The sequence below is a fragment of the Theropithecus gelada genome, chromosome 10, assembly GCF_003255815.1.
Source record: "Theropithecus gelada isolate Dixy chromosome 10, Tgel_1.0, whole genome shotgun sequence".
NCBI lineage: Eukaryota > Metazoa > Chordata > Mammalia > Primates > Cercopithecidae > Theropithecus > Theropithecus gelada.
Window position 1 is genome coordinate 11,144,345 of NC_037678.1, and position 27,361 is coordinate 11,171,705.

The following is a 27,361-nucleotide window of genomic DNA, read 5'->3' on the forward strand; positions in this document are numbered from 1 at the left end:
CCACTGCACTCCAGCCTGGGGCACAGAGCAAGACTCCGTCTCAAAAAAAAAAAAAAAAAAAGAGAGACGGGGTTTCACCGTGTTAGCCAGGATGGTCTCGATCTCCTGACCTCGTGATCCGCCCGTCTCGGCCTCCCAAAGTGCTGGGATTACAGGCTTGAGCCATATTTTACCGTTAAAACAGAAGAAAATGTACTTTTACTCAAAGAGAAATTTTAATATATTTATCTATCAACAGTCATAAAGTATAATTTTAAATTTTTTTGCAGAAGAGGCCCACCAAAGTCGCAATGCATCCATGCCCCATGCCCAGGGCCACCCACATCTCGGGCCACGCCTGATGAAGGTTGGAGTCCTTCCCTCAGAACAGCTGGGCCCAATGTCACAAACACTGCCCCATGCAGGGTGCTAGGACCTAGAGAACATGGGTCCTAACCAGGAACCCCAGGGTCACTGCAGACCAAGTTCCAGGAGCCCTGAACTCACCAGAGCAGAGGACAGCCTTGTGGGGTGAGTTCCCGGAGAGAAGATGCGAGTGAGCTGGGTCCTGAAGGATGGGCCATTCTAGGTGAGGGAAGCCTCGGTGGACACAGACGCATGAGGGAGGGGGTCTGCCTAGTCCCAGGGGGGAGTGGGGCCTGGCCTGGTATGAGCAGATCCCAGTGCACAAGTCAGATCAGGTGACAAAACCCCAGGATGATCTCAGCTTCCAGAGGGTCCTGTGGTGTGAGCATTTCCTTCCTACTCTGGGGTCAGGCTCCCCAGCAGGTTTAACTGGCACAGAGGGATGGCTGTCAAATCTGTTTTCAGGCCTGCGTCTCTGAGAATCAAGAGGAAACTTCCTGGCACAAAGAGAAAAGTCCAGAGTTTAAATCTTTGCTCCTGTGTGATCTTGGGCAACTTGTTAAACCTCTCTGAGGCCTGGTTTCCTCATCTCTATAATAGGGTCACGGATACCAAATCTTTGCCAGGTTAAATGAGATTACATGTCAGCTACATGTCTGGAACATAGTCAGAACTTTTTTTTTTTTTTTTTTTTTTTGATTTGTAGTCTCGCTCTGTTGCCCAAGCTGGAGTACAGTGGCACAATCTCCACTCACTGCAAACTCCGCCTCCAGGGTGCAAGTGATTCTCCTGCCTCAGCCTCCTGAGTAGCTGGGACTACAGGCATGCACCACCATGCCTAGATACTTTTTTGTATTTTTAGTAGAGATGGGATTTTACCATGTTGGCCAGGCTGGTCTCGAACTCCTGACCTCAGGTGGTCCACCTGCCTTGGCCTCCCAAAGTGCTGGGATTACAGGCGTGAGCCACTGTACCCAGCTAGAACCCATAAGTTTTTTTTTTTTTTTTTTTTTTTTTTTTTTTTTTGAGACGGAGTCTGGCTCTGTCGCCCGGGCTGGAGTGCAGTGGCCGGATCTCAGCTCACTGCAAGCTCCGCCTCCCGGGTTTACGCCATTCTCCTGCCTCAGCCTCCCGAGTAGCTGGGACTACAGGCGCCCGCCACCTTGCCCGGCTAGTTTTTTGTATTTTTTTTTTTTTTTTAGTAGAGACGGGGTTTCACCGTGTTAGCCAGGATGGTCTCGATCTTCTGACCTCGTGATCCGCCCGTCTCGGCCTCCCAAAGTGCTAGGATTACAGGCTTGAGCCACCGCGCCCGGCCTTTTTTTTTTTTTTTAAAGCTGAGCTGTAAACCTTCATTTGAGGATGAGATGGGGATCAGAGAGATTTATGGGCCCAGGTCGCCCAGGGGCACCTGGGAGGTGGGACTTATAGAAGCACCAGGTCGGGGACGGTCACGTGGTCTTGGGGGCAGGCCAGAAGGAGGCTGTCAGCCCCACCTACCATTAAACCCCTGCAGCAGCATGTGGGTTTCCTTAGGTTCCAGATTGGCTGGCCTCCCTCTGGAAGCCCGGATTTGTGACTCTACAGTGAAGCCAAGGACTCTGTATCTTCACTGCCACCCCCTCTTCATGGCCAAAGGACTGGCTGTAGGGCCAGGCTCCCCAGCCCATGTGATGCCCAGTGTGTGCGGTGGCTACTCATACCTGTGATGTGCCCTCAACACCCACAGGGAGCCGCTCACATGTGACAGCACGCACGCTTAGAAAGGCCTTTCTGATACGGAGCTAAACTGTCTCCCAGTCACTCTGCCCAAGCTCCTTAACTGGTCTGTGCTTGCTTTTCCACATCTGTAAAATGGGTGCCAGCAGTAGGACCCAGCGAACCTTCAGACACAAATACCTGCCCTTCAGCGGCTGGGTGAGGGCTGCGGGAGTGAAGGCTTTGCAAGCTCCCAGCAGGGCACCTGGCCCTGAGCAGTGGAGAGTTTCATTAGGATCACCGGGTCCCGCAGCCGGGGACCTGCTGGGGTTTCCTGTGAAGCACGGGTCTATAAACCTACAGGATTGACACGGCTCTTCCTGAAGCATCAATTTACTTAACGAATAATTTCAAAATGTTACTTTTGAAAAGATAATGCTATTTTTGTACTCAAATGGAACACAAGCATTTGACTGCAAAATTCACCTGTTCAAAATAAATGAGACACGTAATTTCTTACAAACCTCAAAACTCGTGGCGTCCTAGGGCGGGGGTAGTTTTCTGTAGGGTGACGACATATCCTGCAATGAAGTCCCAGAAGCCCTGCTCTGGGCAGTCCGTCTATTTGTCCACTCATGTTCTTAGACACATCCCAGGGGCCGGCCCTGAGCTACTGGGATGACTGGAGGCGCATCCAGGTCTGGGGGAAGGGAGTGACTCCCACACAGCAGGTGCCCAGAGGTAGGAGGCTGGACCCACAGAAGGTTCTGGTGTCAGCACAAGATGGCTTTGCTGAAATGCCGAGTGCAGGAGCTTAATTGTGGCGCATGTGGAAACCAGCCATGGGCTCTCAGGCCCACTCCTGCTCTGCCCTGGCCCCTCTGTGATGGGAGAACCAGGACAAGAAGGGGCTGGATCAGGTGACTGGTCATACAGCCTGGGGTCCTTTCACCTTTCTGGGGGTCTCTGAAGGCAGGAATGGAGTCTGTGAACGGGTGTCAATATTTCTCAAAGCCGGCTGTCAGACACTGCGTCTGTCCCTGACGCGGCCGCCCAGGCTCGTGGAATGCCAAGTGCCTGTCTCTGCTCGGGGCTGACATCACCTCTGCGTGGGAACAGCCTGTGCTCCGGCGAGCTCATCGGGATTGGCAGAGATCTGCATCCTTGTCTGGTTCCAAGACAGGGGGCCCAGAAGGAGACTCATGAAAGATGCCCTTGTCGACGGAAATTTCAGGAGCTTGGCCCACAGCCTCTGTCTTCGCTTCGACTGTGAAGAGGCCAGAACCACGCCCGCTGCCCAAGAGCTAGGCTCTGATGAGGCTGCAGGTAGCGCCGACTCAGTACCTGCTTCCACCAGGGTCCAGACCGAGCCCTCATGGCACAAGAGTGCCCACAGGCATGTAGCGGACAGGTGGACATCTCAGCTAACGCTCTTGTCACCTGTCCCTGACTCTCCATCAGTAGGGCAAGGGCAGGTCTCACTTCTCACAGCTATGGCCACTCGATGTGTTCAGCAGTCTAAGTGGGTCATTGCCTCATTTTGTACATGAAAAACCAGCCAAAGTAACTGCCCAAGGTCACACGACCATTCCCTCCGTCCCTTCCTCCCTGACTCATGCCATGCCTGTGAGAGAGGCTGCTGCGTGCCTGACTGGGACCTAGTGGAGTAACAGAGAGGAAGCTCTTGCCCCCATGGAGCAGGCGAGAGGACACACGCATAAAGGCAGAGAGTGTCCTACGAGGAAACAGGGAGACGGGCAGTGGGTGGCGGGGTGGGGGGTCAGGGAAGGGCTCTCTCCAGAGGGGGCATCTGTGCTAAGACCTGAAGGACAAGAAGGAACTAGCCCCACAAACAGCACAATTGGGTGCCTTTCCCTTTGATGTCTGAGCAGCCTGGAGTCACTCCACACGGGCCCTGCTGCCCTCACTGCCAATGGCAGAAACACCCCGACATGGGCATCATGGGGAGCCTGCTCTGAAGCTCTGCTCCCGGCTCTGCCACCAGCTCCTGGCTCATGAGAGAATCAGAGGACCAGACCAGGATGGTATAACTCCTAGTGAAGATGGCTCACAGGTGCTGCGGCGCCCCCAGCCCACCTGCCCCTGCCCCGGGACAATGGGATTTCTGAGGGCTAGGACCTCCGTGGAGCCAGGGACCTAGCTGGGTTTTGGGAGAGAGTGATTTTTTTTTTTTGAGACGGAGTCTCGTTCTGTTGCCCAGGCTCTGGAGTGCAGTGGCACTATCTTGGCTCACTGCGAGCTCCGCCTCCCGGGTTTACGCTATTCTCCTGCCTCAGCCTCCTGAGTAGCTGGGACTACAGGTGCCCACCACCACACCCGGCTAATTTTTTATATTTTTAGTAGAGACGGGGTTTCACCGTGTTAGCCAGGATAGTCTCGATCTCCTGACCTCATGATCCGCCTGCCTCAGCCTCCCAAAGTGCTGGGATTACAGGCGTGAGCCACGGCACCTGGCGGAGACTGATGTCTTTAAGGAATGAGTGGGTAGGGGCAGTGGGTGGGGGATGGGTTTCTCTGGTTCCATCTGATCCTACCTCAGGCCTTTCCCCATGGAGGCTACGGGAGGCAGACAGGCTGGAGAGGGCCATGTTGGCCCGCCTTGTGTCAGATGCCACATGGGGATGCGGATGGTGGTAGTGACTCTCGCCCAGGACTGCACAGCTCCGCCTGGCTGTGCTGTTCACTTTTCTTACCTTGACTCCTGGCCCCTTAAGTCCTCAAATCCACTCCCGAGCTTCCCCTCTTGGCTGAAACAGCGTCCCTCTCACCTTCATTTCCCTCCAGGAGACAGGTTCAAGTGCAGTAAATAACACCAAGGCTGGGGACAGGGGACACAAAGCCAACAGTGCAGCACCTGGCCCCACACACTTAGGGCAGAGCAGGTGCTGGGAGAGGCCTGGGGACTAGAGTTGCATGGTGGCCACTTGTGACCAGGACTGTGCCTGAACCTGTCTGTGCCTCAGTTATTCACCATGTCTCTCTCGGGTGACAGGGCTGATACCACAGCTCCAGGAGTGTTCAGGGGCCATAGAGGTCCTCAGGACCCCTGGCGGCTCGGCTGGGGAGGCTGAGAAGGACAGATCCTGGAAGGAAGCTCTGCAGGCACAGTCCCTGCCCAGCAGAGCGGAGGGGGGGACATCCGGGACCCTCTGACCACACCAGACAAAGCGTGGCTTTGTTCCTAGGCAGATGCACTCTTTTGGTTTCTGTTGCAGAGGCTCTTCTTAGAGGGATGAGTTCTTAAGTCCCAGAAAGCAGGATGAAGTGCTCTATGGACTGGGATTTATAGAAGATCCTTCCCCAAAGCAAAACCCAATAAAGCAAACTAGCCAGCAAGAGGGCAAGGCCTCGCCCTCGTGACCTGAGCACTGGGCGGCTATAGCACCACTCACACACCAAGACTCTAGGCTCCCTCTCAGCAAGAGTGGAATTGGCACCACAGCCCTGCCACTGGTCATGGGCCAGAGGGCTTGGCCTGCAGCAGGGAAAACCCTGTCACCCCCTCCAGATGTGCATGAACACATCTGGGCCTGAGAGTGGGCCTGGGAGGTAACAGGCAAGCCATGTTTCCCCTGGGCTGTGGGGGTGGCAGCGTGGAATGCGCCAGAAGGCCTGGGTTCAAATCCCAGCCCTGCCACTTAGCAGCCTGGTGAGCAGAGTTCTTGAACCTCCAGGGCAGTGAAGAGGGGAGGCGTCCACCTCCTAGGGCCGCTGCGAGTTACAGGAAACATGAGCAACAGCACTATTAATATCACAATGTGTAATGCCACCATTTATTACTTCTTTACTGCATTAAAAAAGTGACCCTGTTTCTAGAGACCAAACAGCACCACAGAGGCATGCTTGGAAGAGAATTCCTTTTGTTCCCAAGCCTTTGTGACTGACTTTAAATCCTCTCACCTGCAGAACAGAGATGGCTTCAAAGTGGGGGGTCGGGGAGTGAGTGAGGATCCTGGGCTGAGACCTGTTTTTCTTCCATTTCTGCTGTGGATTCCCGCAGCTCCCTGGTTCCACACCAGGCCCTGCTCTGCCGCAGGAAAATGGATTCCTGGGTCACAGAGCGGTCAGGCCTTTTTGACTGCAGAGACCAAGCACCCTGGAGGCTGTGCAACAGTGGCCAGTCGCTGGTGGGCTGGTCTGGGACATGGCAGGCAGGGAGACTGGGAGCTGGGGAGGGCGTGGAGAATCCGGGGGTCCCTGGACACTGACTGAATGGCTCAGGTCTGAGCTCTGACTGCCCCACTGATTGTGTGGCTTGGCCAAGGTGCAATTCTCTCGGCCTGCTTCCTCCTCTGAAACAGGAGTGGCAATCCCGGCCGACAGCCCTGGTGGCACCCCCTCCCCACTGAAGGCAGAGAACCTGTGTGAAATAGTCTTAACTCTGGCCCAGGGCCGGGCCGGCCCGACCCTTCTCCTGCGCCTCCCAGGGTAGTGTGTCTCAAAGAACCTCTTCCCTCCTGGAACCATTTTCCACTCTTCTTTCTTTCAAACGAGTCCCCCAGCCTGACTCACAACCCCTGCTTGCTACCCTCAGCCGGTAGAGGACCCTCATCAGTGGTAAAGATAGTTCATCTCAGCCGCCTGCCAGCCTATGGTCTTCGCAGCACCAGAAGGAAAACGCAAGGCGACACTAGCTCACCCTGGCTCAGGACTGACAAGAGCAGCCCCCGCCTCAGTCTGCCAGGGTCAGTCCCCACCTCTCCCGCATGCCCGGCTCGGGGGAGGCCCAGGCTGCCCTCCTCTGGCAGCTCCAGGTCTCTTAGACCACTTCCCCCTGGCTCCTTTCCACCTGGCCTGCCCCTTCTGTGGCCATCCCAGGTCCCGGATGCTGCCCTGGTCCTCCCGAACGTTTACCACAGATGACACAACCAAGGCAGGACCAGGGATGGGGCCCAGGGACAGACATGGGCACCAGCCTGGGTTCCACTCTGGATGTAGGAGCACAGGGCTGAGAGGCTGGAGAAGCGGGGGGCTACTGTCCCGAGGTGAGGGAGGTGATGGTGGGAGGAGGGGTGGGCTTGGGACAGCAGAGTCTACTGGGCCTGCGACACTCAGGGTTCACAGTGCGCCTCTTCCTGCTCTGCAGGAGGCTGCTGGGGAGGCTCGGGCGGCTTGCAGGACTGCTGCGGCTTCTACACCTGGCCCTCTGCTCTGAGAAAGGGCGATGGTCCTGGCTGAGGCCACCTGCGAGGAAGTAGCCTTCAGCTTCCTGTGTGGTAACAAGGTGTGAACCACAGGTCCAGGCTGCACTCACACCCTCTATTGCCCGGAGAGCCATGGGATAGAGTCTGCTGTGGGCTGAGGACGGGGTGCCTGCTGGCCGCTGTGGCACAGGCAGATGTTAGGAAAAGGCTGGACCCTGTCCTGCCCCACGCCAGGCCCTGCTTGGGCTGCATTCCCCGGCTGCCCTATGGTGCCGTCACCACGCTCTGCTCGCCATGGTCCACGCTCCAGAGGCGGTAAAACTCAGCAAAGTCCACGTAGGGCTCAACACGGCCATCCTCGCCAGGCGGGAGCGAGTGGGCGGGCCGGGAGCGGAAGAGGCCCCCGTCGGAGCTGGAGCTGCTGCTCTGCGTGTGCGTGTTGGTGGACTGCAGGGTTAAGGTCGGGCTTTGGCTGTGGGACAACAGGGGAGGGAGTCAATCAGGAGCAGTCAGGTCAAGGGGGCTGGGGCAGTGTGGGGATAGAATGGCCCCTGCCTCTACCACCCCCCTGGGCCACAGGCCTTTCTGGCAGAGGCGACCGTAAGAGCTGGCCCAGCCAGATGCTCTTAGGAAGAGATAAAAAGTCAAATTTTGAAGCACCAGCTGCATGTGGCTACTTAAATGAACTAAAGGTAAAGAAAATGGGCCAGGCGCAGTGGCTCATGCCTGTAATCCCAGCACTTTGGGAGGCCAAGGCGGGGTGGATCACCTGAGGTTAGGAGTTCGAGGCCAGCCTGGCCAACACGGTGAAACCCCATCTCTACTAAAAATACAAAAAAATTTAGCTGGGCATGGTGGTGCGCACCTGTAATCCCAGCTGCTTGGGAGGCTGAGGCAGGAGAATTGCTTGAACCTGGGATGCAGAGGTTGCAGTGGGCCAAGATTTTGCCATTGCACTCCGGCCTGGGCAACAAGAGTGAAACTCTGTCTCAAAGAAAAAAAAAAAAAAAGAAAGAAAATGGAACACTCAGTTCAAGTGTCTAATAGCCACAAGTGGCTGGAGACGCTGTGACAGGACAGCACTCATGCGAGCACTCCCGCCATCACAGGAAGTTCCCCAGGTGCAGCTGAGCCACCGACTGTCCATTACCATCTCTCTAAAGCCTTCCCAACCCAGGTCCTACTCAGCAGGGCGGGCAAGGTGTCTTCTAGAAAACCTTCCTTCGCCCCCTCCCCTTCACTCTCTTCTCATCAGCTGGGTGGGGACAGGCACCCACCTTAAGTCACAGCTGGAACTGCCTGTTAGCGCTGCCCAGCACCAGCAGAGGGCTGGCCCATGACGGGACCAACTACCACGGCTCAGACGCTGAAGGGAGTGAGAAACATAGGCAGCGGAGGAGGGCGGGTTGTCCTGCCTTGTCTAGGGCCACAGCAGTCCCACTCTGCTTTGTGGACACAGCTGGAGGACTCCTCCAAGCAGCCTGGCAGGGGTACTGGACAGGCCACCCCTACTGCACTCAGGAAGCCCACGGAGCTTGCTCGGTCTGGCAGGCCTTTCTAGCCCTGTGGCAGTAGTCGCAGCATCCACGACTCAGAGGCAGAGGGAAAGGAAGGCCCCCTGATGAGGCAGAGGTAAACAGGCCACCCACCCCCCTCCAGGGCCTTTCTAATTGGCCACATCCTGCGCACTCCATCCTCAGAGTGGGCTGGGTGTGGCATCTCTATCATTCCATGCAGGGCTGGAATGTGGAAACCAGATCCGGGTCCCCTGGTGTGGGGGGTGCACATTCTACGGAAGGGAAGGGGGTGGGGTGTACTCAGGCAGGTCTGCGGCTGGACGGGGCCTAGCTGCAACCCCCTCAGGCTGCTGTCTCTACCTCGCCCCCTGCCCAGAAACCACAGAACTCCCTTCAAAGCTAAAATCAGGCACATTAGCCAGAAAGCACGGGCTCTGACAAGCCAGTACAGGCCAATGTCCCCAAGCAAAGACACCAAGGGAAGTCACCCCATATCACAGGAAGCCACCCCACATCACACCCAGGTAGGGAATGAAAAGAGAACCTTCCACTGACTGAAACCAGCAGACCGGCCCACAAGAAATTACGAGAAGTAGGCTGGGACCATCAGCCACCTGACCGAAAACCCCACCTGCCTCAGTTTCTAGGGAGACCTCCCTCACAAGGCACGGAGCTGGGGACTTCCAGACCCCAGGGCATCTTATCCACAAGCCTTGGCCCCATGGTCATTTCTGTCCCGGTGCCACAGGGCACCCATGGGGGGACAGGGCTCGGGGTGGCTAAGTGGGGGAGGGACTTACTTGGTGAGGGTCGGGGTGGCTTCATCCAGGGTGGAAGCGCTGTGAGCCCCGTTGACCATCTGGCCCTGGGAGGGCATGACAAGGGAGAGGGTCACGCTGGTCTTGCTGGTGCTCTGGGCACTGGAGTATGGCACAGACACAGGGTACACTCGTCCCCCTGCAGCTTTGGGAGGAAGAGAGTGGGGGCCTCAGGCAGCGGCTGAGGAGACACCCGGGTTAACAGGGGCAAAGCTGCTCCCATGGCCTGATGGGGTGGTGCCTGAGGGCTGAGTGTAGGTGGCGGCCATGCCTGGCTCCCCAAGCCCAGAGCGGCCCCCTGCCCCTTGGGACAGCTCAGGAGGAGTGTCCCTTGGCAGAGACTCTTCCAGGCTGGGCTGAGAACTCCTTGTAGCAATAAAGCTAGCAGTAAAGCCTGCTGGTGCTCAAGTTGCCTCAAGGAAAGGGTTACTGCCTGGCTTCCCACGGATGCTTTAATCCAGAGGATAAGTTTGCTCCCAGTTGAGGCTGACCCAATAAAAATATGGTTGCAATAACAACGGCCAAAGAAACTTCAATAACCCTGGTGTCCATGGGAGAACAAATCTGTCTGTGGATGCCTGAGCTTTATCTAAGGTTTGCTTGTTTAAAACAAAGAAAAAGAAATGCAGCCCTCGGGAACCGAAGGTCTTGGTGCTGAGCAGCACTGCGGGGAGCACAGGAGAAAGCAGCCGCCTCTTCTCCTGAGAACTTGGTTGAAGAATGACATAGGTAGAAAGCAAAACGTCCTTCTCCCTGCCCTGCTCCAGTGCAGCCCAGGGACAGACAGGCCCTGGGGCCTGACCATTTGTCCACATGCCTCATCTCTTCCAGGTCCCTTCATTCTTCAGCCTTGGTTTCCCCCTCTGGAAAACAGGGGTACCGCCTGTCTTTAGGGTTACCCATGAGGACCGAAGGGAATAATGCAGGCTGTGGGCCTGGCACACGGTAGGCACTCAATCAGTGGTGGCCATCATCTCTACTATGGGGCTTCAGGGCTCTGTGAATTGCTTGCTGGTGCACTCAGGTTCTGGGAGGTTGCCGGGGCAGGTGGTATTAACCTCCATTTAACAGACAAAAAAGCAAAAATCAACATGCAGCTCAGAGAGGCTGAAAGTCAAGAGAACCTGAGTTAGAGCCACTGAGAGCCAGGCCCCCTGACTCCATCTCCGTTTCAAGCAGCCTCGGGGGCTCTGCACCCACCTCTGGCCCCTAGATGGCATCCCCAGGCACTGCCTGTCTGTACAGCACACGTACCTGGGGCCGGGCTCGGTGTGGGCTGGCTCATTTCACCCAGTGGGTAGCCAAAGTTCCTCACCAGCAGGGTCATGTCCTCATGCCGGGGGCAGAACCTGGCACGCTCCCCACCGCTGGCGAAGGTGTCGCTGTGGATGCGCTTCACCCGGTCCACCACGGCCTGGGCCACGGCGTCCAGGGAGGTCTGCTTGGCAAACTCAGTGTCAATCATTGCAGCAATCTCCTGGGGGAGGGGGGAGGAAGAACCTGGTAAGGAACGGAGTGTGGCCTGGGGGGTGTGGGCCATAATCTCAGAGCTTAAAATCAGGAGATTTAGCGGTCAATAGCGCAGCAGGTGAAGGGAGTGCCTGCCAGCCAAGTTTGAAATCTGAGCCTTTCAAGGTATTCAGGATAATCCTTCTGGAACTTTCTCATTAGGAAGTGTGTGCCCTTGTGACTGCTCTGATTGTTGGGTGCATACCTCTAGGATGGGGAGAAAATCCATCTCACTGGGTGAATATGAGGATTAACTAACAATGCTGTGAGAGCATTCTGTCAGCCACTAAAAATCCCAGTACCTGCCAGGCACGGTGGCTCACGCCTGTAATCCCAGCACTTTGGGAGGCCAAAGCAGGCAGATCGCTGGAGGTCAGGAGTTCGAGACCAGCCTGCTCAACATGGTGAAACCCCGTCCCTACTAAAAATACAAAAATTAGCTGGGTGTGGTGGCAGGTGCCTGCAATCCCAGCTACTCAGGAGGTTGAGGCAGGAGAATCACTTGAACCCAGGAGGCGGAGGTTGCAGTGAGCCAAGATAGCACCACTTACATTCCAGCCTGGGGGACAAGAGCGAGACTTCATCTCAAAAAAAAAAAAAAAAAGAAAAAAGCCCAGTAGCAAGTGTCATTATTATGAAACACTCTTTCCTGGAACAAACTTGTTGTAGGCGATGTTATACATGCTAGGATTTTGCCAGGAACTGGGGATACAGAATGAAAACAGGGTCCCTGACATAAGAGAAGTCCCTGTCCAGTATACAGATGTTCCTCAATTTAGGATGGGGCTATGTCCTGACAAACCCACTGTAAGTTGAAAATAACGTAAGTTGACCAGGCGCAGTGACTCACACCTGTAATCCTAGCACTTTGGGAGGCTGAGGTGGGTGGATTACCTGAGGTCGAGATCGAGACCAGCCTGACCAACATGGTGAAACCTGGTCTCTACTAAAAATACAAAAATTAGCCAGGCATGGTGGCACATGCCTGTTAATCCCAGCTACTCGGGAGGCTGAGGCAGGAGAATTGCTTGAGCCCGGGAGACGGAGGTTGCAGTGAGCTGAGACTCTGACACTGCACTCTAGCCTGGCCAACAGAGCAAGACTGTCTCAAAAAAAAAAAAAAAAAAAGGAACAAAATATAGTAAGTTGAAAAAGCATTTAATGCACTTAACCTACTGAACATCAGCACTTAGCCTAGCCTACCTTAAAATGTGCTTAGAACACTTCTATTAGCCTACGGCTGGGCAAAATCATCTAGTACAAAGTCTATTTTATTAACATATAAGAAAATGTTGAATCTCATGTAATTGTTTTGTGTGTTTGTTTTTTGAGACAGAGTCTCACTCTGTTGCCCAGGCTGGAGCGCAGTGGTATGATCCTGGCTCACGGCAAGTTTCTGTCTCCCAGGTTCAAACAATTCTCCCGCCTCAACCTCCTGAGTAGCTGGGATTTCAGGTGTGTGTCACTATGCACCAGATAATTTTTTGTTGTTGTTGTATTTTTAGTAGAGATGGGGTTTCACCATGTTGGCCAGGGTGGTCTCAAACTCCTGACCTAAAGTGATCTGCCCGCCTCGGCCTCCCAAAGTGCTGGGATTACAGGCATGAGCCACCACACCCAGCCAAATCTCATGTAATTTATTGAGTACTGTATTAACAGTGAAAAACAGAATGGTTGTAGGGGTATTGGAGCACGGTCCCCACTGAATATGTATCACTTTTGCACCATCGTAAAGTTTCTTTTGGGCGGGGGTAGGAGGGCAGAGGCAGGTAATAGCAAATGGCCTGCACCTGGTCCTGGTGGGCTCAGTTTCATCACTAAGCAGCAACATCACCTCCAGCAAGACTCTGAACTCCATGAACCCCAAATTCCCTATTCTACGTGGAAGTAAGCCCCTGTCCCTCTATGTTATAAGGCTACTGGAAGGAATGGTAAGCTTATATAACAGGTGAAGACATCAGAACACAGGCTGGGCATGGTGGCTAACACCTGTAATCCCAGAACATTCGAAGGCCGAGGCAGGTGGATCATCTGAGGTTAGGAGTTCAAGACCAGCCTGGCCAACATGGCAAAACCCCATCTCTACTAAAAATACAAAAATTAGCCGGGTGTGGTGGTGGCGCACGCCTGCAGTCCCAGCTACTCAGGAGGCTGAGGCAGGAGAATCACTTGAACCTAGGAGGCGGAGGTTACAGTGAGCCGAGATTGCACCACTGCGCTCCAGCTTGGCCAACAGAGCAAGACTCCATCTCAAAAAAAAAGAAATCAGAACACAGGGACCGGGACCGGGGGATAGTTAGGCACTTGAGACTTTTTCGAAGTAAATCTGCATTCAATCCAGCAATCCACTACTGGGCATCTACCCAAAGGAAAATAAGTCATTATATGAAAAAGATACTTGCACACATATGTTTATAGCAGCACAATTCACAATTGCAAAGATGTGGAACCAGCCTAAGTGGCCACTGACTAATGAGCAGATAAAGAAAATGTATTTATAAACTATGGAATACTACTTAGCCAGTAAAAGGAAAGAAAGAATGTCTTTTGCAGGAACTTGGATGGAGATGAAGGCCATTATTCTAAGTAACGCAGGAGTGGAAAACCACAAACTGTATGTTCTCACTTATAAGTGGGAGCTAAATGATGAGTATGCACAGGCATACAGAGTGATACAATGGAACTTTAGAGACTCAAGGTGGGAGGGTGGCAGGGGTGCTAGGGATAAAACACCATACATTAGTTACAGTGTACATTACTTGAATAACTGGTACACTAAAATCTCAGAATTCACCACTACATAATTCATCCCTATAACAAAAAATACTGGTACCTCAAAAGCTATTGAAATAAAAATTTACACATTTTAAAGAAGACTTTTTCCTCATGATATTGATTGATTGATTGAGAAGGAGTCTTGCTCTGTTGCCCAGGCTGGAGTGCAATGGCACAATCTCGGCTCACTGCTACCTCCGCCTCCCAGGTTTAAGTGATTCTCCTGCCTCAGTCTTCCAAGTAGCTGGGATTACAAGTGCCTGCCACCATGCCCAGCTAATTTTTGTATTTTTAGTAGAGATGGGGTTTCACCATGTTGGCCAGGCTGGTCTCGAACTCCTGACCTCAAGTGATCCACCTGCCTCGGCTTCCCAAAGTGCTAGGATTACAGGCATGAGCCACCGTGCCCGGTCGATACATGACTTTTAATTAAAAATGACAAAGCAGGCTGGGCACAGTGGCTCATGCCTATAACCCCAGCATCCTGGGAGGCCAAGGTAGGAGGATCGCTTGAGACCAGGAGTTTCAGATTAACCTGGGCAATATAGTGAGACTCTGTCTCTACCAAAAAAACAAAACAAAACAAAACAAAACAAAACAAAAAACAACCAAAATTAGCCAGGTGTGGTGGCACACACCTATAGATCCAGCTACTCAGGAGGCTAAGGCTGGAGGATCGGTTCAACTCAGAAGGTTGAGGGTGCAGTGAGCCGTGATCACGCCACTGCACTCCAGTCTGGGTGACACGGCGAGTCTTAAAAAAAAAAGTCAAAGCAGAAAAGGTTATCTTCCTACAAGAATCACAGACAGGAGAAGGAACACAAACTGAACTTATCTTAGCCAGTCAGCAACCCAAGAAGGTCAGGGAAAGGCAGTTTTTCTTTGAGATCATCCCTAACATGACTGTCTTGAAGTCACACTTTGGTGACTCCAAGGTGTAAGAAAAATAAGCAGCCCCCCAGCTGAGGGCCTATGTTTACCACGCCTAACCTCACTGCGATCTCACAAAGGTAGATGTTACCATCCCCACTGTAGAAACGAGAAGTGAACTGCCAGGTGTAGTGGCTCACGCCTATAATCCCAGCACTTTGAGAAGCCAAGGTGGGTGGATCATGAGGTCAGGAGTTTGAGACCAGCCTGGCCAACATGGTGAAACCATTTCTACTAAAAATACAAAAATTGGCCAGGCGCAGTGGCTCACGTCTGTAATCCCAGCACTTCAGGAGGCTGAGGTGGGCAGATCATGAGGTAAGGAGATCGAGACCATCCTGGCTAACATGGTGAAACCCCATCTCTACTAAAAATACAAAAAAATTAGCCAGGCGTGGTGGCAGGCGCCTGTAGTCCCAGCTACTCGGGAGGCTGAGGCAAGAGAATGCGTGAACTCAGGAGGTGGAGCTTACAGTAAGCCGAAATTGCACCACTGCACTCCAGCCTGGGCAACAGAGCGAGATTCCGTCTCAAAACAAAAACAAAAACAAAAATTAGCCGGGCGTGGTGGCAGACGCCTGTAATCCCAGCTACTTGGGAGGCTGAGGCAGAGAATTGCTTGAACCCGGGAGGCAGGGATTGCAGTGAGCCGAGATCATGCCACTGTACTCCAGCCTGGGTGACAGAGTGAGACTCTTGTCTCAAAAAACAAACAAATAAACAAAAAAGAAATGAGAAGCAAACTGTAAATTGTCTGCCACTCAGGGAGGGCAGTAAAGCCGCCAGACCCTTGGCAGGAAGTGATGGGTGTGGGAGGGACTCTGCAGCCACAGCTCTGTGCAGCAGGCCACATCTCTTTCTGTGCTCTCTTCCTGGCCCTGGCCCCTTCCTGGCCGTCCCACAGTAACGCTGTGCCCATGGCAATTCACATCCATCTCCCCCTCGTCCCTTCAGGCCTTGCTCAGGCTCTGGGGACTAACACTGCTTCAAGCCTAAAATGAGTCAAGTTTTTGGGTGGGATGGGTGTTTTTAGAGCTCTGGGATTCTCCTTCCCCCAGCTTTGAACCCAGGGATGTCTGGTGACGGCCTCTGAGAATCATAGCTCTAGAAGGCAGGGTGAGCACATGGCTGTGCAAGCCAGCCATGCTCGCCAGCTGTGGGCTTGGCTGGACCCAACTCACCTGGTTGGCCTGCCCAGGCCCATGGGCTGCCTCTAGGGCCTTGTACAGCCCCTCTGACATCAGCACCAGGAAGCCCGTCACCCCATCCAGTGGCTGTGCCCCGTGGATTTCTGGCTCTGCGATGATTGGTTTGGACTTGGCGGCGCTATGGGGAGAGAGTGGAAGGAAGAGCTTTGCTTAGAACAGCACCCAGGTGGATGCTGATTCTGCTGAGGGAAGGAATCTACGCCCAGAATGTAAAATAAAACACACAACCTGACAAGAGGAAAAGAGAGAAAGAGAAGGTCAGAAAAATAGACCCATCTTCTTATAGCAGCTGCTAAAATAAAGCTTGGAGGGCCATAAAAACTGGCAGGCAGCTGAGGTCAGGATGACAAAGATTGAATGCCCGACTCTGGCCTGTTCCATACATCCTGTTCACAGGGCCTGGTGGTGGCAGGGCAGGGCGTGGGATAGCAAGAGGGAGGGGTTATCCCTGGGAGCCCATGCCTCTTGCTATCATTTGGGCTTTTCCAAAACAGGTGGCTGAGACCCGAGATACTCTCCATGTATACATGGATCCTTCAGTGACTAGGGTCAGAGTCATTACATGCCAGCACACGTGTGTGCACATGGAGGTAAGCACATGAGGAGGTGCTGGCAACACCATCCAGAAGAGCGGAGTCTAAGAACTTCCTGAGGGTCCATCAACCAAGGCTGGGTCCTGAGAGCTGTCATTACACAGAATGACACCAGCCTAACTGCAGGTGAGCAAAATGAAGAGATGGGTACCTTTAACGATAGCAGTGAGGGGTGTGTAAACGTATCTCCAAACTCATCAAGTTGTATGCATGAAATATGCACAGCTTTGTGTACGTCAATTATACCTTAGGGTTTAAAAAAAAGGAAAAGAGGGAGGGGCAGGACACACCAGCACCTGGGTGTTCTGAAAAGGATGCGGGCTCCTTGGCCCACATCTCACACACACACACACACACACACACACACACACAGACACTGTGTGTGTATACGTGCATGTGGCCAAATTTTGAAGCAGGATACACAAGAAACTAGTAGTCTCTGGCGAGGGGGTGAGGCAGCGAGTTCTGGAGCTTGGGGTAGGAAGACTTCCTTTCCCTGTACAGACTCCAGCACTGTCTGAAGTGTTTTATACAACGGATGTACTTTCCAATAAAGGAAACAAGACCCCACAAATTAGGGACAAACATTCGAAACTCAATTGCCTAGACTGCGTGAGGGCAAGGAGTTCTAACATGCACTTTCTAGGCCATGAGGACTGGCCTCTGCTGATGGGAACTCTGGCTTTGGGAACAGCCATGACATTAAATGCCATGATTGCATCATGCAAGTGGACGTGCCTATCTCCCCAACCAACACTTCACATACAGGTTACTGGGTGGTTAAGGACACATATTCCAAATTCAGCTGCCTGAGTTCAACCCCATGACCAGGGTGGGCTGTCTGGTAACTCCATGCCTCAGTTTCCTCTTATGAAAATGGCTCTAGGGTGATGGCAGTGACTGCCTCAGGGAGCCTGAGTAGGAAATACATAAAAGAAGTTACGCCCAGAGCTCTGCACGGGCTCAGCCTCATGATGATGACTGCCCATTGTGCTGCCATGAGCACTGGGATGACACCCAGAGGACGTGTCCTCAGAGGGAAATACACAATTCATCTCACACCTCTGCCGCACCCATGGGCGGCACGGACCAACAGGCCTGGTCCGTCCATCCCATGCCAACTCTGGCTTCGCCTGCCTCCCTTGTGGCACTAGTTGCCTCAGCTTTGCCCCAGCTCCTCAACTCCACCCCTCGTCTCTACAGTACCCAACTCCTGGCCTGCTGGGCCTAACCTGCCCCAAACCAACCTCTCTGGGAGGAAGAAAGAGTCTGCTTGGGCTGTGAACTACTTTGACTGTACGTCTGTTACTGGGGTCTATAGTCTGCGTCTGCCCCAGGCCTTCTGGACCTTTTTTTTTTTTGAGACAGGGTCTTGCTCTGTTGCCTAGGCTGGAGTGCAGTGGCATGATCATGCCTCCCTGTAGCCTCGACCTCCCGGCACAATCAATCCTCCCATCTTGGCCTTCCTAGTACCTTCTGTTCTTTCAAGCACAAGGGACAGCTGGGCTGGCACCTACCTGAGAAGGTCAATGTCCGTGTAGCCATATTTGACCTTGTAATCCCCGATCCGCCGGGTGCTCTCCTGCCCACAGATGATCCCCACCTGCTTGATCTTCCCGGCGTCCAAGCCTATGGAGGGAAACAATGCAATAATCCTGCTCCTTGTTCACAAAGAGGAACAAAAAGAAGGGGACAGAGACATAGCCATGGGAAGAAGGCAATAAGGACCCACTGAATAGGAAATGAAGACAACACCAGGACGCTTGGGAGAGCAGCTGACCCAAAGTCCCTGGTGTCCTCAGTCCCCACGCCCATCACAACATGCCTCACTCAGAGCCCCTCCTCCAGGCACCACCCAGCACGGAGCAGCTTGCCTGCCATCTCCCTGCCCATCCCGTGTGCCCCACATCTGCCTGGAGCTCACTGGGAAGGGAAGGAGCAGCTTGGCAGCAGCTGGGCTCCCTGGACTTCTTTGGCCTCTTTCAGTCTCCATCAATAACAGTAAATGCCTCCTGTGTGCCAGGCACTCCAGGAAGAGTTTCACATGCACTAACTCTGAATCCTCCTAGCATCCCGGGGCAGGTTACTATTATCCTTATTACACGGGGTGGCGGGGAACGGAGGCACAGAAAACTTAAGTAAGTTCCAATCACCAACCAGTAAGCAGCAGAGCTGGGATTGAACCCCAGGCAGACTGGCCAGGGAGCCCAAGGTTGCAGCCCCTCTACCACACGCCTCTCTACCAAAGGCAGGTGAAGGGTGAGCCCACAGGGATCAGCTTCCGCTCCCACTCACCCCTCGACCAGGTATTCTCCCCACTTACCCAGCTGCGAAAGACGGAAGAGCTCATCCTCGTTCTCTGTGGTGTGGTCCACGTTCAGCTGTGTCACCTGCAACCCATCCACTGTCGATTTACATAAAAGTGCACGGTTTGTACCTGTGGCGGAATGTGAACAGCTAAGCAAAGACCACGCACAGAGAGAAATAGGACATACTGGGAAGGCAGGGAGGGAAAAGGCAGGCATCTCACACGTGGAAATACCTGAAATGGGCAAAACAGGCTCAGACCAACGGGGTGAGTCACCAGTTAGGGACGGTTGATGATACAAAGGAATTGGGTTTAACTTTTTCAGTGTAATCACAGGATTATGATCTTGTAAAACAGAACTCTTCTCTAGAGATACAGACTGAATTATTTACAGTGACTGGTGTTTGCTTCAAAATAGCGAACGTGGGAACAAAAGGCCACAGGTAAAAGGCGGCTGGCCACAGCTGATAACTGCTGGGGTTGGCGATGGGCACATGAATGTTCATTAAATATCAGTCACTCTATTGTTCTATATTGTGGAAAATTTTCCACTAGAGTATTAAAAAAAAGGCAGTATCATCAGAGGGGTCTCCACAGAGTTCTTTCTACTGTAACCTGCACCTACCTGTCTGGCTTCTCACAAACCCCAATGCCCCTGTCACCTAGCCCCATCTCGCAGCTGTTCATGGGAATGCTGGTTGGTTTGTCATGGCCAGGTAACCTCTTCCAGAAGCAGCGGCCCTGACTCGCCCAGAACGAGTTAAGAAGCAGAATAGGGACTAAAGGCCAGGACACCTGCCTCCCATCCCGTCCCTTCTCCCTTCCAGCTGGGACTGAGGCATCACTGTGGAGAGGGACATACCCAAACGGTTTCAGGAAACCCTAGCTTTAAAGTGCGTGAAGTCTCTGGAAAGCAGATTGTCAAATAACGCACCAGCCCCTGTGGCTGACCTCTCCCCAGCCCTCCCCGCCCTGGGACAGGAGGGGGCTCACCGACATTGGCGACGTAGAGCTTGTTGTTGAGAAGGACCGCCACAACGGCCATGGCCCCTCCCGAAATTTCCCTCTCCAGCGTCTTGAGTCTCTCAAGGATCTTCTGATACTGAGGAGGCAGCTGGTGCTGGGGCACCCCCTACAACCGTCAGCAGAGGGTCAGGGCAGGACGGAACTCTGGACCATCCTCCCAGCCTCTCCCTCTCTATTCTTAAGAGCAAAGATCCGAGGGCCCGGAGGACAGACAGACAGATGGTCCACGGCACAGCCAGGATGAAGCCTGCTCTGCAGTTCCAGGGCGAGGTTCCTCCAGGAAAGCTGGAGATGACCTAACTCACAGCACGGAGGTCAGCGCTCCAGGTGGCAGTGGGCGATGTGAGCAGGTGGGTGACAAGGGTGGGGACCCATTCAGGTTAAACGACTGGGAAAAGCCCTTTCTCATGCCCACCACTGCCTAGCCACTGCTGAGCTTCAATGTGCAGCTGCCCACAGCAGGGCAGTGAGGTCCCTCACCTGTGGCCACCCACCAGGGTCCCCCATCAGGAACTGCTCCCTCCCTAACTCCTGCTGCTCTAGCCCAGTAATGTCAAGACAAAGTAGATGAGTCCACGCTCCCTGCAAAGCTGGGCCTGGACTTGACTCCCCTGGGTGTCAGCTGGGGAAATTACCTCTGGCAGTTGCGACTGGAGGCTTGCCTTCTCAGCCAAGGCATCATCAATGGACTCCAGGAAGCTCCTCTCTACCACATCGAAGGCCTAGAGGGACACAGGACAGGGCAAAGGCTGGTTCAAAACAACACTGTCACTGGTGCTAAAATGCCCTCTATTCATAATAGCAACAGGTTCGCTGTATTCACTGCAGGTCCTCGTGTGATGGGGCTTTCCACGTGACAGTCCTGCCTCTGGCCCAGCACTGCAAGGCACCAGCTGCTTCCTGGAGATCACTGTCTTTGACAAAGCCCTTCAGCCCTGCACGGGTGTGCACCCTGCAGAGGCGGCACTGCAGAGGGCTGGGGCAGGAGACAGTGCGGAAGCTAAGAGCAAAGGCTTGGCGTAGGCCCGGCTGGTGTGACCTCTGGCCCCCTCACTCTCACACAATGGAGGTTAAGTGTTGTTCCGGGGCTGAGGTAAGACAGTACACCCTGGCACTCAGCAAGGCACCTGCTCAGAGAAACTGCCAGGCCTATGACAGCTCATATGATTACTACAACTTCTTCCTGGGAGCCTTCTGTCAAACCCTGCTGGCCCCAGGACACTAGTGACACTGACACCTTCTCCCCAGTGTGAGATCTGCTGAGAATCACTGGCAATGGAGCCTGAGGCTGTGAAGGGCAGGAAAAGGCTGGCACCACTGTTCTCCAGGAACAGAAGCCCACCCTCTCATCTAACATGGGCCTGAGACATGCTCCTGAAAGGAGATGCCGGGAGGAAAGCTCCCAACAGCACAAGCAGAAACGTGGAACCAGACAACGAGGGCAGCAGCCCCTCAGAAGCGGGAGGCAAGGTCTTTCCTGAACGCCCAGGGATGCCTCCTGCACCTGGAGGCTGAGCACCAGACCACACAGGAAAGAAAGGGGTAGCTCTAAATGACCCCATTTCTACCAGGCCTTGCCCTGTTCCCACCTCACACCTCTCTCCAAGCTCACATCCCTAAATGCCCCCCGTCTCCAGCAGTACCTCCCCTGCCAGCCATTGAAGGCCTGCTGTTCACTGGCTGGTCCTGGACTTCTGTTGGGTTGGGGGGGGGCCTTCGCTGGGAGCTGTTCCTCTACCGGGGTGAAGGGGCCAGCAGGATCTTCACACCAACCCTGGCAACATGCTAGCGGTGCAGGGCCCAAGCCCTGGGGTGGGGGACATGATGTGGCTGGGTCACTGCCAGCCCCCGCACCATTACCTGCAGCAGCACGCGCCGCACGTCGGCCTCGGCGTGCTCGGCATTCAGTTGGCCCAGTAGGAGCTCTGCGGACAGCCGCTGGGCCACAAAGTTGGTCACCCGGTTGCCATCGTAGCCGTTGAAGACCCCATACAGGAAGCAGTTGTTCTCACTCCTGGAAGAGGGAGAGGGCAGAGGGAGGCCTGAGGCCAGGGTCTCATGGAGGTGGAGGGAGAAAGGGAAGGGAATTGGGGGAGGCTAAAGCTACAGCAGCTGCAGCTTCAGGGGCCCTCTTGGGTCCCCTGCTTTGGCCATCATTTCACTCTGGCTATGACCTTCTGGGATACCCTCCTCCCCATGCTCATGCTACCCCATCAGAGCAGGCCCTAGGCTGGTCTGAAGCCCAGCAGTGTAAAGGACAGCAGCAGAGGCCACCTCTCACCGGCCACATGTCACTGGCAAGCCCATACGAGAAAGCTGCAAGGTCGGTGTCTTTCCTTGTTCGCAAACCAACCAACTCCCTAGGCCCAACACAGAAACGCTGGCACACACACCTGAACTTGAGCCAGCTGTCCTCTGGCGGGTGGCTCTCAGTGCCCTTGCCATCAGCAGAGTAGCTGCGGTTGGAGGCTGAGCCAACCCCAGAGAGGTGGCAGAGTGGCAGGTCATCTGTCCAGCTTGGCTGCTGCTCCTGGGGAAGGACACCAGGAAGCCGTGAGGTGCCACCGCGTCTGCAGGGTAGACCCCACCTCACCTACTGCTTCTGCAACAAAAAACTAGCAGGCCCGCAGCCCTACACAGAGGGTTCCACTTCCTTCTGAAAAACAATAATGTTTGTATGAACAGACACCTGCAGAAGGGTTTGCTGTTTTTATGGCTTATTTACAAACTGGTTCCCCAGGAAAACTGAAAGACTCCAGCATTCCTAAATGTAAGGCACAGCAATGGCCTCCAGGAGTGAGCTGTTATGAAACCTAGCGAAACACACAAATGTCGCAGACTCTTGGCAGGAAACTCTGGGGACCCCACCTCTTACTGCACTGGCTCCAAAAGCACACCAGAAAGGAATCCCTTGAGCACTGGTTACCAACACTGCAGGCTGCAGGCCCCATCCTCAGAATGACTGATCTGGGCAGGGCCCAGGACATCTGCAGCACAAGCTGCTCCCCATGGGTGATGCTTTCAGGTGATCTAAGACCCAGCCTGGAGAAACTCCAACTTATAAGCTAGTCTCAGTCACTCTTCTGGCACTGGGACCTCCGAGTGCCAGGGAGAGTAACTGAGACTGGCTTTTAAGTCAGAGTTTATGAGCTGGTTTATAAGACATCCTCATGCCACCCCCAGAGTCCTCTCCCATCTCCCCTGCCACATCCTTCCCTCCCAGTCTTGAATGCCTGCAGCCCTGTCCATCCCCTGCTCTTTGCCTCCACATGAACACCCCCCTTCTTCTTCCCTAGCAATTCCCTGGGTCCTTCGGGACTCTCTGGCTCAGGAGTCATCACCTCCAGGAGGTCTTCCTTCAGGATGACCCTCCCCAGGATTGGCTGATGGCCCTCTCATGTACCCCAACGGCACCCTGGTCCCAGCACCCCTACCTGTCTGCAATGCCCATTCCACCCCACAGGATCTCAAACCAGGCTGTTCAGCATAATCACTGCAGAGCTTTAAACACACTCACACAGCGGTCCAGGCTCTGGCCCCAGCTCTGGCCCAAACGCAATTTCTGAATTTCCCAAATCTCCCTAGGGTACCTCCTGAGCATCCGTATTTTTTAAGCCCCAGGTGCGATTTGACGCAAGGCCCAGGTGCAATTCCCTGCCTCTCCCGGAAAGCTTGCCCCAAATCTGGCCTCCTACCTGAGAACTGTGCCTTGTTCACAGGGGCACTCCCAGGACCACCGTGCAGAACTAGAGCAACCTGGAATAACTGGGAGAACCACAGTCCAATTTCAAGGAAAATAAAATTTGTATTGGCTGGGTGCAGTGGCTCACGCCTGTAATCCCAGCACTTTGGGAGGCTGAGGTGGGCAGACCATTTGATGTCAGAAATTCAAGACCAGCATGGCCAACCTGGTGAAACCCCAACTCTGTCTCTGTTAAAAACACACAAAAATTAGCCAGGCATGGCAGTGCAAGCCTGTAATCCCAGCTACTGGGGAGACTGAGGCAGGAGAATTGCTTGAACCCAGGAGCCGGAGATTGCAGTGAACCGAGATCATGCCACTGCACTCTAGCCTGGGTGACAAGAGTGAGATTCTGTCTCAAAAAAAAGGAAAAAAGTATTAAAAGCTTTATTGAAATATTAAACAAACACAAGCTAGAGGAACCAGATAAGAGAAAGAAATACAGGGCATCCAAACTGGCAAGGAAGACGTGAAATGATCCTTGTTTGCAGATGATATAATCTTACATTTGGAAAAACTTAAGACTCCACCAAAAAACTATTAGAACTGATTAAACAAATTCAGTAAAGTTGCAGGATATGGGCCGGGTGCAGTGGCTCACACCTGTAATCCCAGCACTTTGGGAGGCCCAGGCAGGTGGTTCATGAGGTCAGAAGATCGATACCATCCTGGCTAACACGGTGAAACCCCGTCTTTACTAAAAATACAAAAAATTAGCCAGGCGTGGTGGCGGGCACCTGTAGTCCCAGCTACTCGGGAGGCTGAGGCAGGAGAATGGCGTGAACCTGGGAGGCAGAGCTTGCAGTGAGTTGAGATCATGCCACTGCACTCCAGCCTGGGCTGCAGAGCGATACTCAGTCTCCAAAAAAAAAAAAAAAAAAGTTGCAGGATATGAAATCAACATGCAAAAATCAGTAGCATTTCTATATGCCAACAGTGAATAATCTGAAAAAGAAATAAAATACACACAGATACTGTGTGCAACTTCTTACAAGTTACTGTTAAGTCTTCCAGAAAGGATGTGGAAACCACTTCAACAGGCTTTTGCAACCAGATATGTAAAAAGCCTGTGGTTAGCTTTTGTGGCAAATTGTAGCTTCTGTTTAGTTATATACCGACAGGAGTGACTTCTTTTTTTTTCATTTAATTGGTTTTATTCTGCATTTATCTATTTTGGTGCTTCAGTTCTACATTTTGCACCCTGGAGCAACTTCTGCAGGGTGTGGGAGTTTGTTTTATTTTTACATTAACATGGAGTAAAACTGGCTTTTGAGGCACGCACATCTGTGAATGTTGACACATATAGAGATGTGTGTAACTACCACCACTCTCAGGATACAGGGCAGCTCCACTCCCAACACACTCCCTCCCCTAATCCCTGGCAACCTATTTTCCACTGCTATGGCTTTGTCTTTTTAAGAATGTCATATTAAACGCCAGGTGCGGTGGCTAATGCCTGTAATCCCAGCACTTTGGGAAGCCAAGAGGGGCTGATCACTTGAGGCCAGGAATTTGAGACCAGCCTGGCCAATGTGGCGAAACCCTGTCTCTACTAAAAGTACAAAAATCAGCCGGGTGTGGTGGCGTACACCTGTAATTCCAGCTACTCAAGAGGCTGAGGCACGAGAATCACCTGAACCCGAGAGGCAGAGGTTGCCATGAGCCGAGACTGCACGCCACTGCACTCCAGCCTGGGTGACGGAGTGACTCTGTCTCCAAAAAAAAAAAAAAAAGAGTATCACATAAGAAATGATGCAGTAAACATGATCACCTGAGACTGGCTTTTTTCACTCAATATTATGTCTCTAAGATTCATCCAAGTTGTTGGCTTGTGTGCACCAATAGTCTGTTTCTCTCTTTTGTAGAGTAATATGCCATTGTTTGGATGTAGTATAGTTTGTCTATCCATTCATCCACTGAAGGACATTTGGGTTGTTTCGTTTCTTATAACTACGAAGAAATGTGCTATAAATATTCATGTACAGGTTTTTGTATGAACGTAACTTTTCATTTATCCAGGGTAAATACCTAGGAGTGAGAGGGCTGGCTCATGTGCTAAGTATATGTTTAACTTTATAGGAACATGCCGAACTGTTTTCCAGAGTGGCTGAACCATTTGCATTTCCAATGCTGAGTTTTGGCTGCTCCACATCCTTGCCACCATGTGGTATTGTCTTTTTCTTTTTCTGAATTTAGATATTCTAAGAGGTGGGTAGTGGTATCTCATCGTGGCTTTAATCTGCACTTCCTAACGGCTAACGACATTGAATATCTTTCATATGTTTATTTGGTACGCACTCATCCTCTCTGGCGAAACGCAAGTTTCTTCCCCGTTTTTAAATTACGTTATTTTCTTAACTATTGTGTTCTAGGAGTTCTTTTTATTTGTAACTTAGTATTTCATTCACTCAAGTAGTGTCTTTCGCAGAGCAAAAGGTTTTAGTTTAGATGATGTCCATTTAATCAATTTTTTCTCTTTCATGGTTCACGCTTTTGCAGTCATGTTTCTGAACCCTCTGTCCAGCCCCAGGTCACGAAGAGTGCCTATGATTTTTCCTAAAAGTTTTATAGTTTTACATTTTACATTTAGATCTGTGATCCATTTTGAATTAATTTCTGTGTAAGGTAGGAAGGAGGTTTAAGTCCATTTTTTTTTTTTCATTCCGATATCCAATCATTCCAACACCATTTGTTGAAAAGACTAGCTTTTCTCCATTGAACTGTGTGGGTCTACTTCTAGACTCTATTCTGTTCCTGTGATCAGTGTGTCTACCCCTCCACCAATACTACATTCTTGATTACCGTCGCTTTACTGTAAGTCTTAAAATTGGCTACTGTGAGTCTCCTAATCTTATTGCTCTTTTTCAAAATTGTTTTGGCTATTTCAGTTCCTTTGCCTTTTCATATAAATTTTAGAATCACCTTGCTTATATCCACAAGTCTTGTTGGGATTTTTATTGGAACTGTTTTAAATCTACAGATCAATTTGGAGAAAACAGACATTGTCACCATGTTGAGCCTTCCAATCCATTAACATGGTGTGTCTCTACACTTATTTATGTCTTCATTAGGTGACTTTTATTTATTTATTTTTATTAACACAATTTTACCACAAGGTCTGAAAAGCTACTAATGCCTTCCAATAGCCTTTGAAAACAGACACTATAACCAAAACCTACTAATGGAAATGAAAAAAAAAGGGAGATGAAATGACAATAAGTGCTAGCTGAGCCAAGTATGTCACGACTAAATAAAAAAATAAAAAAAAGTAGAAATGGCAACAATAGGCCTGGAATTCTGCTCAGCTCCTCATAACACCAGGCTTAAATTTAACACATTCAGTTCAAGCAACGCCAAAAGAAAAACCGCTGGCCCGGCGCAGTGACTCACGCCTGTAATCCCAGCACTTGGGGAGGCTGAGGCAGGTGGACCACTTGAGGTCAGGAGTTTGAGACCAGCCTGGGCAATGTGGCAAAATCCTGTCTCTACTAAAAATACAAAAATTAGCCAGGTGTGGTGGTGCGTGCCTGTAATCCCAACTACTCAGGAGGCTGAGGCAGAAGAATCGCTTGAATGCAGGAGGTGGAGGTTGCAGTGAGCTGAGATCATGCCACTGAACTCCAGCCTGGGTGACAGAGTGAGACTCAGTCTCAAAAAGAAGAAGAAAAACGGTTTCACAGCAACACAAAATTGGGTCTAGTTATAATATTGAACTGTTTCATTTTAA

At 52.3% G+C, this 27,361-nt stretch overlaps 1 protein-coding gene across 2 annotated transcripts in view; it reads right to left on the reverse strand.

The window, feature by feature from the left end:
- Window positions 1–206: 206 nt before the first annotated feature.
- TAB1 (TGF-beta activated kinase 1 (MAP3K7) binding protein 1) overlaps window positions 207–27,361 on the reverse strand; it is a 40,058-nt gene continuing 12,903 nt past the window's right edge. The window contains exons 2-11 of one of the 2 annotated variants that reach the window (XM_025400764.1): window positions 22,286–22,422; window positions 21,753–21,906; window positions 20,528–20,614; window positions 19,860–19,998; window positions 18,882–18,995; window positions 18,076–18,187; window positions 15,939–16,083; window positions 10,798–11,020; window positions 9,526–9,688; window positions 207–820 (exon numbers count right to left, since the gene is read on the reverse strand). In XM_025400764.1, coding sequence (XP_025256549.1) covers window positions 742–820; window positions 9,526–9,688; window positions 10,798–11,020; window positions 15,939–16,083; window positions 18,076–18,187; window positions 18,882–18,995; window positions 19,860–19,998; window positions 20,528–20,614; window positions 21,753–21,906; window positions 22,286–22,422 — 1,353 coding nt within the window. In that variant the 3' untranslated portion in view covers window positions 207–741. Of the gene's footprint in view, window positions 821–5,809; window positions 7,681–9,525; window positions 9,689–10,797; window positions 11,021–15,938; window positions 16,084–18,075; window positions 18,188–18,881; window positions 18,996–19,859; window positions 19,999–20,527; window positions 20,615–21,752; window positions 21,907–22,285; window positions 22,423–27,361 lie in introns of those variants that run through there. The other variant, XM_025400763.1, reaches the window with a different exon arrangement.